Source organism: Rattus norvegicus, chromosome 2, assembly GCF_021556685.1.
Source record: "Rattus norvegicus strain SHRSP/BbbUtx chromosome 2, alternate assembly SHRSP_T2T, whole genome shotgun sequence".
NCBI classification, from domain to species: Eukaryota; Metazoa; Chordata; class Mammalia; order Rodentia; family Muridae; genus Rattus; species Rattus norvegicus.
Window position 1 is genome coordinate 112900689 of NC_141535.1, and position 13724 is coordinate 112914412.

At 41.6% G+C, this 13724-nt stretch overlaps 1 protein-coding gene across 9 annotated transcripts in view; it reads left to right on the forward strand.

Moving 5' to 3' along the window:
• The window catches only part of Tnik (TRAF2 and NCK interacting kinase), a 398674-nt gene that overhangs the window by 381666 nt on the left and 3284 nt on the right, over nt 1-13724 (forward strand). For 7 of the 9 annotated variants that reach the window (XM_087618702.1, XM_087618687.1, NM_001439593.1 and 4 more), the window contains 5 exon segments: nt 1529-1663; nt 8112-8212; nt 10053-10202; nt 11808-11967; nt 12219-12358. In XM_087618702.1, coding sequence (XP_087474828.1) covers nt 1529-1663; nt 8112-8212; nt 10053-10202; nt 11808-11967; nt 12219-12358 — 686 coding nt within the window. 9 annotated transcript variants of the gene reach the window in all.

The window sequence follows — 13724 nt, forward strand, 5'->3', positions numbered from 1 at the left end:
GTGAACACACAAGCTGCCCCTAGACCAGGGTCAGAATCTCTGGGATAAGGTGCAGACATTCAGCATTGATGGCTCTGGCACATGCCCATCATATACTCTAGTTTATGAGCTCTACTTTTCCTGTTTATTATGCAAAGAGACCCCACAGGGCTTCTGGGTTGAACCTTGAAGATGAAAGTTTCACTCACCAGGTGTGCTTGTGGTTTGAGAAAAATGCAGTCCCTTAGCACATCATCCCCCCTGTGTTCTACCTGTCTACTTACTGTTTAGAGTTTTAATCATTGCAAATTAAAGTTAACCAAGTAAATTGTTCTTGTACTATGATTTGCACTGAGTTCCGTATGGTCATTGTGACTAGTTGCTTTCTTGGTTACTACACTCCCATATCAAAACTGAAACCTCACAGAAAGTTAAAGTTCAGGCTAGTGACTGTCTTCATCCTTCAGGGTATAGCCATATCCTCTTATATAAAGGGAGAAAAGAGATAATAAAATAAGAAGGAAGATTCTGGAACAGCTCGGTTCCTATTGGCACCGGAAAGACGGAACACAGCCCCGCCCCACTGTGGCTCTCCTAAGCACCTGGGCTCTAGGCTTCTGCTGACAATGAGTAAGCAACAGCTGTGCTCAGCTTCCCAGGGTTTAAGTCTCATTGCACTCCGCTGTCAAGCCAGTGAAAGATGCGCTCGTGAATTCCGTTCCTCTAGTACATATCCCATCTGTAGACCATAAAACCTCCTTAAAGGCGATGGAAAATATCTGAGAAATAAAATCCACAAGCCTAAATTTCTCATTAAGAAAGAGCCACAGAAGCATGCGTTTCCCCTGTGGTACGCAGATAATCTAATAGAGTGGATTCATTTTCCTTTCCATAAAGTCTTCTGTGCCATCAACCTGGTGTTTTATTGTTCTGAGAATGCGTTGAATCGCTTTAACCTTTTTCTGAATTCCGAGTCCTCATCTTTTATTTTCTTCTTTGATGTTTTTATTTAATATTCTTTTTGATGACCTCAGCACCATAACTTTGTCTAATATCATTCCCCTAAACTCAGATAGCTTAACTGAATTTGTTTCTCTGTCTTCTGGTCCGTTCTTTTGTCTGACCAGTTATTTATATAAAATTGTTAGCAGTTGTCTTTGATGTAGCAGGGAAGACAAAGAGAATAGAGCAAAAGTGACAGCAGATACACATAGGTAGGCTAAAATGCCCACTTGCTAACACTCCATCAAGACTGGATCTAGGATGTTCTGGAACTCTGTTACAGAGTTAGGAATTACCAAGTTCAGCAGACCAGCTTGTGCAAATAAGAAATCACTTAAAAGTAAAAAGTACAATTTGTGGATTTTGGTGAAAATATTAGGGTCTATCTTTACAAGTCCTGACAGAAGTAACAGTGGGGAAGAGCTAGGAACCCTGGCTAGTCTGCCCTCAGAGACACACAGAAGCCAGCAGGAGTCCAGAGGAGGTATGGGAGAAAAGGGAGAAGCCTATCACAGACCATGAACTTAAAACTCTCTTATTTCAACAGGAAAGAAGAATAAGCTCCGGGTGTACTATCTCTCGTGGTTAAGAAACAGAATCCTGCACAATGACCCAGAAGTAGAAAAGAAGCAGGGTTGGATCACCGTCGGAGACTTGGAAGGCTGTATCCATTACAAAGTTGGTGAGTTTCCACTCCGCACACAGAATTCCACCCACACTCGGTCCCAACCGTTTGATTAAATTTATTCATTGCTTTCTGTCTGCTCTTGACGGCATATGTATCACCAGTTCACCAGTTTAAGATGCTGCTGGACCCTAAGGTATATTTGAATTATTCCCCCAAAAGTTAGATGATGAAACTCAAAGAATGCACTTAGAATAAAATGCTAGGTTCCGGTTTGAATATCCATATGTACTTCTCCCAAAGACCCCCAAAATGACAATTAAAAAATTCAATAAAGCCCCTAGATGAAGCAGATCAAGAGAAGAGAAGCCAGCAACTAGGAGATGGTCATGAACCCGAACGGGAGTAGCTGTGTGACTGGGGTAAGATGTTGCAGATCAGAGATGCTGAGTTCTTAATCTACAGGGAAGAACATTATCAAGATTATCTATCCATCCCACAGACGCTCAGGGAAGACCCCAGGACAGAGGTACATGGCCGAGCTGAAAATAGGCTAGCTGAAAAGCAGAAAAGTCTAAACTCCTCTAGAGCCAACCACCCTACGCCCACAGGCAGGCCACTGTCCTGTAAAAGCAGAAGAGCACGCACAGCCAGCGGATGTGTGCACAGCCATTGGCGAGGCAGACCACCCGCATGCACACACATACTGACAAGCCTCCCCGCACAGATGCCCACACGCCTACACCCACACACACTCACAACAAACCTCCCTGCACAGATCCTAAAATGCTGGCACAGTGGTTTTTTTTGCCCAAGAAAGGAGTTTGAAAAGTTTGTCTTTGGGAAAACTAACTGTACAGATAGTACTACTTAGAGTCATGGGGGGAAAGCTCCCCACCTTTCTTCTCTAAAGTGCTGCTGGCACTTGATTAGCCCACTTCTCCCAGAGAATAGATAGGTAGATCTCATGTGCAGGAAGCAGGCGCAAACAGGAAGATATCAGAAGGTGAGGCATGGGAGAAAATTCAGGAAGGAGAAAAGAAATGAAAACAAAAACTGTATTTTACAGATAATTAGGGGGCGTTTCTATAAAGGAAAAACAGGAGTATTTTTAAAGATGTAGTAGGGCTGGGGAGGTCAATGAAAGATGAGAAAGATTATCAGGAATAAAGATGATATAAGCATTTAATGATGAGAACGAAGACCTTACCCATGAAGTAGAACCAAGACAAACAGGTATCTGCCTTGACCTGCACGGCTTCAGGGATGAGCTGACTGGGGTGACAGGGAATGAGTAAACAAAGGCACACACAAAAGGTGGGAGCCTGTGTGTGCGTGCTGTGCACCATGTGCTGTGCAGTCTGATGGAGATGCACTAGCATCCAGAAAACTCCACGTGTTCACTTTATATGTCTCTTATGAGTCTCAGTCTGAGGGAACAAACAGGTTTATTGTCTACAGCTGAAGGAGCAGACAGAGTTAGTGTGTCTAGACTAACAAGGAGGCAAGCTTTTCCACAGGCCTTTGTAGGGGAACAGTCATAGGCTATAAACACCCCGGAGGAGGGGGCAAGCAGTCACCATTTTCTGTACATACTATCAACACCCACAAATGGTCCAGAGGAAGGCTTTGCAATTTCCCTGAGCCTGACCTGGAGAAGGCTTTGCTATTCTCATGAGTCTGAAGCACTGGGAGCTCTGACATGCCCAGGTCTGTGTGAACCGTCATAGTCACACAGGACTTCATGCTTTCCCTATAGAGACTGAAAACTTCTCTACCTTTGCCTATGTCATGCATGCACACACACACACACACACACACACACACACACACACACACCACAACAACAGTAAAAATAAATATTTTTAAAAGAGAAGAAAAACATACGAAATAAAAAATCAATTCAAGAGGTTCAAAATATGAGCTTCAGTAAAAGAGAAAAAATAATGTGTGGAGATGGAAGAATAAAGAACACCATCTAGGCATGAGGCCTTGACAACCAGATCCCAGTGATTCTGAGAAGCCAGTATAATTGCTCAAAAAGAAAGCTCACCACCAGCCATACAAATATGGCATTTAAGTGTGGAAGAAATGAGAAGGTCCTCAAAATCCTCAGGTTATCAGAAAAGCAGCAAAGAACACTTATAAAATAGTCCCAGAACCAGAGCATCCTGGGATTGTCACAAACGAACAGAGCCAGCAAGGCTTCAAAATTCCAAAGCAACTTTGTTTTTAACAAAGGCTTGGGATGAGGCTCCCTGGGTAGAGTGCTTGCCTCGTCTGCACAATCCCTGAGTTCCTAGCAGTGGACACACTGGGTGTGATGGTGGAATCCTGGCACTTCAGAAGTAGAAGTAGGAAGATCAGAAGTTCAAGATCATTACAATACAGGAGACATCACAAAAAAATACTTTCAATGTGTGTGTGTGTGTGTGTGTGTGTGTGTGTGTGTGTGTGTGTGTGTAAAACTAAGGCAAGAAGGAAGACCTTGGCAGAGATTTCTTACCAGGAATTGGTTCTCATAGCTTTGGAAACGAAGAAGTGCCCCCTCCCCCAAAAAAATGTTTCAGTTGGGAACCTGGAGACCTAGGAAAGCCAATTGTGTGATTTGATTCAAGTCAAAAAGCCTGGGGACCCAATGAATTGATGACAGGATTCCAGTCAGAAACCTAGCTGACTAAAGACCCCAGAAGCGCTGGTCCAGCCTGAGTTTGAAGATAAGAAAACTCATACCTCACCTGGGACAGGGGGAGGCTTTGCCTTCTGGTTCTATTCAGACCTTCAAGTTCTTAGCTAAGGCACACTGTACTCTGCTTTACCAGGCAACTATTTTAAATATTATTCTCATCAGGAAAACTCTGATAGAAACACATTGAATAATGTTTGATCGAATATTTGATTTGATTAGCCCAGCCAAATTGACCTATAAAGTTAAGCATTATGCTATCAAATTACACGTCAGTGTGAAGACATTTATAGGCAGGCCCTAGCTCCAGAATATTCCATTTCATGCACCGTCTCTGAGAAAGCTACTGAGGATGTGTCCCACTAAAATAAAAAACAAAAATCAAAAAAAAACTAAACTTAGTGATTGTGGAAAAGAAGATAAAAGAAGTGCCCAGAACGATGCCCAAAAGAATGTGAGATGACCACTTTACCTCAGGCCCACAAAACAAGATAGTGCAGAGCACCAGAGTCCTACCAACAAGAGAAAACACCACAGCATGCGTAGATGAAGACCGCTCGACCATTCAGAAAGACACTTCCTAGCAGAAAGTTCACATCTACTTAAATGCGTAGAAAGAAAGGCAGTGAGAAAACATGAGGAAGAGTTGGAAAGAAAAGCCTCATCGTGGTGTGCTACATGCCGTAGGTGTGAGCGGAGATTAGCTGAACTCTTAAGACACTTTCACCTGAGCTTTGACATGAGTAAACCGGGCATGAGGTAGGCAGTAGTGTGCATGTGTGAGCTCTAAGCAACTTCGTGGAAGGGAAATGGCTTTACAAATTGATAGTTTTCATGCTGAGAACCCCATCGCTACTGTCCATATTTGAAAGTGGGACTGATGGTGTGGCTTTTGAGAATCTTTTCGTTTAAAACTTGTCTCTGGCGATTGAAAGGAATAAGGAAATTTCTGCGTGTTCATGAGATGTACACAAGACTTCAGCTTGGTTTTTTAACTGAGAAATAACAGCACAGGCACAGCAGAGAGGCTTTCGACATTGCCCCGAAGGTTGCCCTCGTGTAGTCTCAAGAAGGCACCGTATGGGTTTGAAACTGTAACCTACAGAGTTGGTCCAGCCACAGATTTATGTGGTGGTAACTGAGAGCAGAAACAGCAATCAGGGGAGATACCATAAAGGAACTCAGAAAACAAGAACCAACTTATTCATATTGTCTGTCTTGGAACCTTAGTGTCTTATCTTTTGACAACTAGAGAGGGCCTTGTTCTAGAATGTTCTCCATGCCCCTTCCTCCGCATTCATTCCAAGTCACCTTCTGAGATGTCTTGACATTAGGAGACAGAGACAAGTGACTAGGAGATTCAATCAAGAAAGCTCACCCCCACCCATACATGATGAGCCCTTTGTGTTTTGTGCCCTAAAGGAGCCTTTCTAATCTTTATAGCACAATGGGCTTGTTTATATGCACTTATTTAGAAACATAAAGGTAAGCTGGGGGGGGGGGTACAGACAAGGTTCACAAACACACACAGCACCTGTAAAATGCATCACCACAGCCTGAGTCTGTCCGACTGCTCCCCATCGGAGAGTACAGTGCCAGACACTGAAACCAGCTAAGCAGTGTTTGACCAAGGGAGGAAGGGATGTTGACTGGGCAGAGTACTATTCACAAAGCAGACCACATGGGGGAGTATGTTTTCCATAGCAATCTGGTGACATCCAGGCCCCACCACTGCCTTTGTGTGGGAATCAGAATTATTTCGTCCTTTCTTGTCATCCTCTGAGGCTGCAGTTTCCTCTTTCCTTAGTCGGACTGTGTGGCAAAGCATTAGACACAGCCCACACCATCCCCACCAGGCAGCACAGAGCTTCATGTCCACAAGCTCTGCATTCGTGAAGACTGCGGGTTTCTGCATGAAAGAGACATGCATGTTCTCAGAAAGAAGCAGAGCACTTCAAGTGTGACTGTGGAAAACATTTAGGATTGCTTCTAAAGATGGCTCTGAAAAACAGCTGTTAAATTTTCCTTTGCATAGAAATATTTTTAATTATCATTTGACATGTATTAGCCCAAATATTTTAGTGATCGGATTGTGTCACATAAACTAGGATCATGTAATTATAAAGCCATAAGACTAATTGCAGGAGACAGTAACATTTCTGAATGCGGTGTCTTGCCTATACCTGGAAAACGTTTTAAAAATGTCAGCATCCTGCTTAACCTACTCATCTCCCATCAGCCTTCTGAACATTTCTAATCTGGTCCTTCTGATCAAGGCTGTCTTATTTCACTGCCTTGGCACACACATGCCGACCGATAACACAAAGTTACAGAAGAAGGTGTGACCTGAGAGCAATAGTTGATCAGTACTCACTAGGACTTTGAGACCCTCTTAAGTATCAGAAAAATTTTACCTCGGTTATCCAGAAAACCACAGCTTCTTGCTTGTGGAATTCCAGTCAAGATAGCAAAGGCACCTTATAATGCATGTAACTAGTCCCATGTGCTCAAATTCCTATGAAATTCAAAAACAGAAGACAAGAAGGACAATATCTGCTAATAACTTTGTAAAAGAACTTGAATGAGACATTGAGCAAATTTCATCTTATATAAACAATAAAATAGGTATTACAGAAAAGCAAGTGGTTTAATCTAAAAGTCACATAAAATACTAATTTTTCCTATATATGCTTACCTAATGTTTCTTTTAAGGATGTGTTAATCTTTGTGAATCTTTCTCTGTAAGGTCAGAGAACAAGCCATGTTGGCTGGGGTGTAGCTCGATGGCAGAGTATTTAAAAGGAGGGATTGGGTTTAGTCCCTAGCATTGCAAAGGTGGGGGGGGGCAGTTCACACCGTAAAAAAATTATAAAAGAGCCGAGCAGAAACCAACATTTCATATATCATATATCCCTGTAAAAATCTATCCTACCTGACTTTCTTACGATACAGGATATTTTTTGTACAGATATTTTATACAGAAAATAACTGGCATATGTATCATTTGTTTGCAGAATTAGACTCGTCCTTTAATAGTGGGAAATCCAGAAGGCTTTAAAGAATTCTGTATCCCTTCAAAGGCATCATTGTAAATTCTGATTATTATGTTATCAGAAACACATAGACCACAGTAACTAAGCGCTCAGATGACAAATGTGTCATTCATTCTCTTGGTAAGCACTTATTGAGTGCTATTTTATGTGATGGAATAATGAGTTAGTCACTCAATCTTTTCACCAAGCGAAGATGCATAATATTCTATTTTCATAAACAGTGAAAAGATTTGTCAAAGTACATGAAGCCCTTAAAAATAAGCCACCGACAGAACCCAGGGTTCCTATCATTACATCACTCATCAGATATATAAATAATTATTTCACGTAATCATAATTACAGTGTGAGCAATAAGCAGATAATAAAAACTGAGCTTATGTCTCCACAAGTTTGTTAATTGTTCTAGCATCTTGCCATAACTACACTCAAGTAAGCATCTAACGTAAGAAGATGGTGCAGGTCCTTATTTAGCAGAGCGTATCCATTTCTAAACTGAAGTAGTCCCGTCTTTAGATAAAGGAAAATCCTTTATGATAAACCTAAAAACTTTAGTATTCTGTTAACCAGGTACACTAAAGCAAGTTAAATTTGTGTGCAAAAACAAAATAAACAAAAATAAAAAAAATAGTAACCTATTCCAAGAATGACACCCTCAACTGTGAATACCTAACAGACAGGCAACTACATTCATTAATATCATTAATACAAAAAAATCTTGGCTAAATTGACATGGTTTCTAAATCTTGCTCTTCTTTTCCACTTTAGTTAAATATGAAAGGATCAAGTTCTTGGTGATTGCCTTAAAGAATGCAGTAGAGATATACGCATGGGCGCCTAAACCTTATCATAAGTTCATGGCATTTAAGGTAAGTGTGGATGTTGCCTGGTTAATTCTCAGTTTTTGTCAGGGTTCTGTTTTCCACATAAGCCAATATCAGTTTTATTATATAGAGAAAATTTGCTTAAAAGTAACAATTCTTAAATTTATTATCTCAAAAGACTTAGGTATTAAAAATGCTACCCACCTGGTCACATTAAAATCTGATTGTCCTCTGCCACTGGAGGTCTATGAACTGTTGACTTCAAGAGGAGTTCTGTTTGTACTGGGTACCAGGAAAAGTACCAAATCTGTTACACAACAGTCTCTGTTGTAAAGCCACTGAAAGTCAAGTACTGCCTGGTGTTTTGTCTGGAAAAGGCAGATCTGTGGTGGCACTGGGTCCTACTAATCATCCCTAACGTTTCTGGAATAAACTCTGAGGCTCAGTGGATTTTTGTTTGTCCCTGTTGCATGAAGCTGTCTCTGAATTGAGTGCTGAAGGCAGTATTTCCTGGGAAAGACCTCATCCCACTGAGTTTCCATCCCGATTGCCTTTGTGTTCGTTTACCTCGCCTTGGTCTGTACTCATCACAGATAGGTTGGCTCCTCGTAGGTTCCGCAAGAGTGGGATGATAATGTGCTTTGTCCCATTGACCCCATGTTATGAAAAATGAGCCCCAACTGCCAGAAAAAAAGTTTCTTTCAATCACACCAGTGTATTCAGAATCATATGGCCTAGCCTTATCCACTGTGAATTTATCTCGCATTTTCTCTTCCCATTCTTCACCCGCTTTTCCCTACCTTTGTGTCTATAACTGACTTTTGGATCTTTATTCATCCATGACACCTGTGCCAAATCTGCCATGGGATTTTAGAGAGTGAACCTTAGAGAGTGAACCACTCCACTCCCATGCTGACATCTGCCCTCAGGGTCCTAGCCAAAGCCCATGAGACAACAGCAACAACAATATGCTCCCCTCAGCAGCTCAGCCCCTACCTGGAAAAGAAAGCACAAAGGCAAGGGCTTGAGTAGGAAAGACTGGCCTAGGCCAGAGATGGAACTGTACCCTAAGACAAAGACAAAAAGCATTAACTTCCTGTGCTGTGACAATTGACGACAAGACATGGGGGGAGAGCAGTGTTTAATGGCAGCTGTGGTTTCTTGAATCTTCTTCTAAGCCCAGGAGCTGATAAAAGTACAGAACCATGACAAAAATAGACAGGCAGGAACACGTTTTAGTTATAAAGCTTATTTAGGCCCTGAATCCAATCAAGTAGAACTGTGGTAAACTTGGCCAGAGCTGTCTTTTCCTTTCAGTTCAATCCTTGGAGACAAGATCTATTATTTACAAGCCATGAGTAGCATGATGTGACTTCCACATCTCCTTTTCTTATTGCCCAAACCTATCCCTCACAATACTGTGTGAAATTTAGAGAAATTGACAGTCATGGAAGGAAAACCATAACCAACCTACTCCCATTGATCACCAATAGATTTAACACAGCACCGCTCCCAATCTGTTTGGGAAAGTAGCAACCATAGCAGACCATGAGAGAGAGGGGGCCATAAGACCAGAAATACACAGGAAAGAGCAGCAACATCCAAACTCTAGGCTTTTAACACACGATTTTGACACTGTGAAAATTGACAGCTGTAGACTGTCTTTACTGTGAAAGGTAAGAAAAGGAAAGAGAAGAACAGAAAATAGGCAATACAGCTTTCCTTCTAGACTCAAACACGAAAAGACCTAAACCTGAAAGTGACCTTTTCCTAACTTTTCAACTGAAGAAAGCCATTTCCTTCACACAGTAGCCAAGTGAAACTCTTAGGTATAATTCAGTCTCTTTAAATGGTATGAATACTAATGAGGTGATTTTTTTTTAAGTCTTTTGCAGATCTTCAGCATAAGCCTCTGCTCGTTGACCTCACAGTAGAAGAAGGTCAAAGGTTAAAGGTCATTTTTGGCTCACACACTGGTTTCCATGTAATTGATGTTGACTCTGGAAACTCCTACGATATCTATATACCATCCCATGTAAGTCTGAGGAATCTACTGTCTCTTGGCCTCTGCATAACAGTCTGCATGTACAGAGATTTGGTTCTTCCTATTTTTATTTGAAATCGTGTTAATCTGTTACTCAACTTTGGGTATTTCTGAATAGACAGAATGTTCTTAAAGTGTTATTGCTCTCTCGAGCTAAGTAACACAAAAATTAAATTATTTTGAAGATATTATGTTATCTTTTTGGACTTCATAGGTATATGTTATACCATTAGCTGAGTTCCTGTTTCACTTTTTGAAAGAAGTTTGTTTTAGTCTATGCTAGAGAAATACAATGGTCAGTTACTAGATTCTTGGAGAAAATCTCTTTTCAGCTATTAGTAGACATGCTGAGTGACTTCTCCAACCCTCGACTTTCCCAGCTGTAAGATGGGACTCCAACTACCTATGCTGTGATCATTTAATTGGCTCTTATTCAAGTTCTTCTTAACAACATGATACTCAATTTTGCCATACTGATACATTGCAAAAAGCATTATCTTTAAAAGAAATGCCACATGGATCTGCGTATGACAGTTAGTAAGCTATGTCTCGTGAATATAATCCCAAGGTTAACAAACTCTCAGGCTATTCTGAAGCTGGCCCACGATTGGCATTCTGAGAGGTTAAAGAAGCCCAGTGCTTATGCATGCTGCTTGGATGCATTTACACAAGCAGTTGTTGTCCACACTGTATCTTATAGCTTTTTACTTGCATGTTCACATCATAGCCGAGATGCTGGGTCACCACTGATCATCTTCAAACCCCCCAATGTCAATCACATGTTGGAATGGTGTGACATTCGTCAACCAGGGGAAGGAGTAGCACCTCCCTTATCATAGAACCAGTCAACCTATGCTTATTTTAGCAGTATGACCAATGGTCATTCTCTATTTTCTTTCCCTAATAAAATTATTCTGCTATTGGAACTCCCAGGTGAATTTTCTGGGTGATGTACACAAGGCCTTCTTGTAGGCACCCACGAATCTCATCGTATATGAAAGCAGTCTTTCTAGTGGGAACCCAGGAATATCCATCTTATAAAAGTGTGCTCAGAGCCTGCTTCTATCACCAAATCCTTGTGTAGCTTTCATCACCTCATATAACCCTGAGATGTAGTTCCCTCATGTGCAACAAAGCTGTCTATGATTAACTTTTCTAAGGCCTAGAACTGATAGATAAATGTTATGCAAAGAGTGACACACTAGGTATTCCATATACCCAGTGTTTCTGTCCTTAAGATCAAGTAACTGTGTTTGTGTTTACCTGGTGCATTTGATAAGGGCAGAGAGTAAATTAAAGTAGATTCCAGTCTCTACAGTGAAAGTGTCACAAGATTTCATTTGTAATTTTTAAAGATAAAAGTCAAGAGGTTGTCTTGGTATTTTGTTTTGTTTTGTGTGGTTTTCTGAGACAGGGTGTCTCTCTGTGAACCCTGGCTGTCCAGACTTCATTTGTAGACCAGGCTGGCCTCCAACTCACATATATCTGCCTGCCTCTGCCTCCTGAGTGTTGGGATTAGAGGTGTGTGCACTACCATGCCAAGCTGGTTGTCTTGTTTTGAAGCAGAGTAATCCCTGGCCTCTCTTTGTCTTCTAGATTCAGGGTAATATCACTCCTCACGCTATCGTCATCTTGCCTAAAACAGACGGAATGGAGATGCTTGTCTGCTATGAGGATGAGGGGGTGTATGTGAACACCTATGGCCGGATCACTAAGGATGTGGTGCTCCAATGGGGAGAAATGCCCACATCTGTGGGTAGGTTAACCATTCCTTATCTCCTTCAGCAGTTCCACCCCCCAAATGAAACGAAGGGCAAGAAATGTGAAACAACCATTTGAGTTCACAAAAAAAAAAAAAAAAAAGTCTGTGACTGACACTTGTAAGACTTACTTTGTCTGTTTAATCTCAAGTCCTTTGTCTTTTTTTGTGGTTAAGATGTGAACAAATACTGTGAGTTTTTGCCCATCTAATGTTTTTAATGCAGTTTTGGAAATTCCTTTTGACAGCCTACATTCATTCCAATCAGATAATGGGCTGGGGCGAGAAAGCTATTGAGATCCGGTCAGTGGAAACAGGACATTTGGATGGAGTGTTTATGCATAAACGAGCTCAAAGGTTAAAGTTTCTATGTGAAAGAAATGATAAGGTAAATCCGTTTCAACTTTGCTTTAGTGTTTGCATTTTAAGAGACCACCAGGTACCTGTGAAACCTTCATTTTCCTTTATACTGACTTGAGTCACATCTGTGTTCAAGGATCAATGACAATCTTGAAATGGCATTACTTGGTTTGATTCATGTGAACATTCAGAATCTATGACTCATGCATCCAAACCAACATAAAACATCTAAAATTTTCTTGTAAACTCTTGGTACCTTTTGTGGCCCAAGGGCCTTCTGGTGACTTAACAAACATCGTAGATTCTCCTATGCACTTAGAACAGCTAGCCCATCATCAATCGCCTCATAGTGGGTTAGCCTTATGCCTTCACTTTTAGGCCTTTCACAGAGACACTGTTGGGACCTAGCTTTCATATTATATTCACCCTTAAGTGTAGAACATCTGACATGTAGAAATATGAACTTCTAAACAATGTCACTCATTCCTAAGAAACTTAGCCACAAACTCTACTCCTGCCATGTCCTGTCTCATTTCAGCCATGTGTCTCCTGACATGTCACAGGGGTGGGGGCTACATTCCAATGCAAGTGACCATGTCTGTCCAGCATGATTTGTCAACTCACAGGAGTATACTGAAGTGGTCATGCTCTGCCTCACCCTTCCTGGAGAGTAAACCGGAGTCTTTAATAGCTAATCTACATTTGTGAGCCCGCCCTTCGAGACTATGTTCACCCTAGCAACCATGTCCACATAGAGAAGAATGGGATGGGTTGAACTGTTTACATTTCTATGTTCACCCCAGCTCCCCAGGGACCAGTCAGGTCTTCATTCCAACCCTTGAAATGTTGATCTGGATTCTTTGACCCTGGCTAACTGCTTCTGACCTGGTGTGGTCTAGTGGACAGTAGCTATGGGAGTCAAGGATAGTTACCAGGAGTCTATCAGAGTATGTCAGAAAGCAGACTTTAAAAATTGAGATTCCAACACTTCTGCAGTCCCTAGATCCTAAGACAGGAAATGTTCTGGGTGTGGACAACCATACTGTAGTTCTGGAGTCCTGGTCCAACCCATCCTATCAGACTAGCACCTCTGGTTTAGTCCCTGAACTCACAACTAGCAACCTTTTCAGCAGATCCCAACTCTTCTCCCAATTTCTATTCCCTGGCCCCTTAGAGTAGCTGTAGTTTCCTCTGTAGCTTTAGCTAAATGTCAAGCAATTCCACAGGCTTCTTAAGAAGCCATGGAAACAACGTAGCACAAGCTTTCACTAGTGATACACTCATTCCTCAGACCACAGACACTGACTGACTGAAGGGCTATTGCACAGCCCCAAATAGTGTTTTCCTGGGGCAGCGGTTCACTGACATTCAGCTCAAGCAAGCAGTAATCGAAA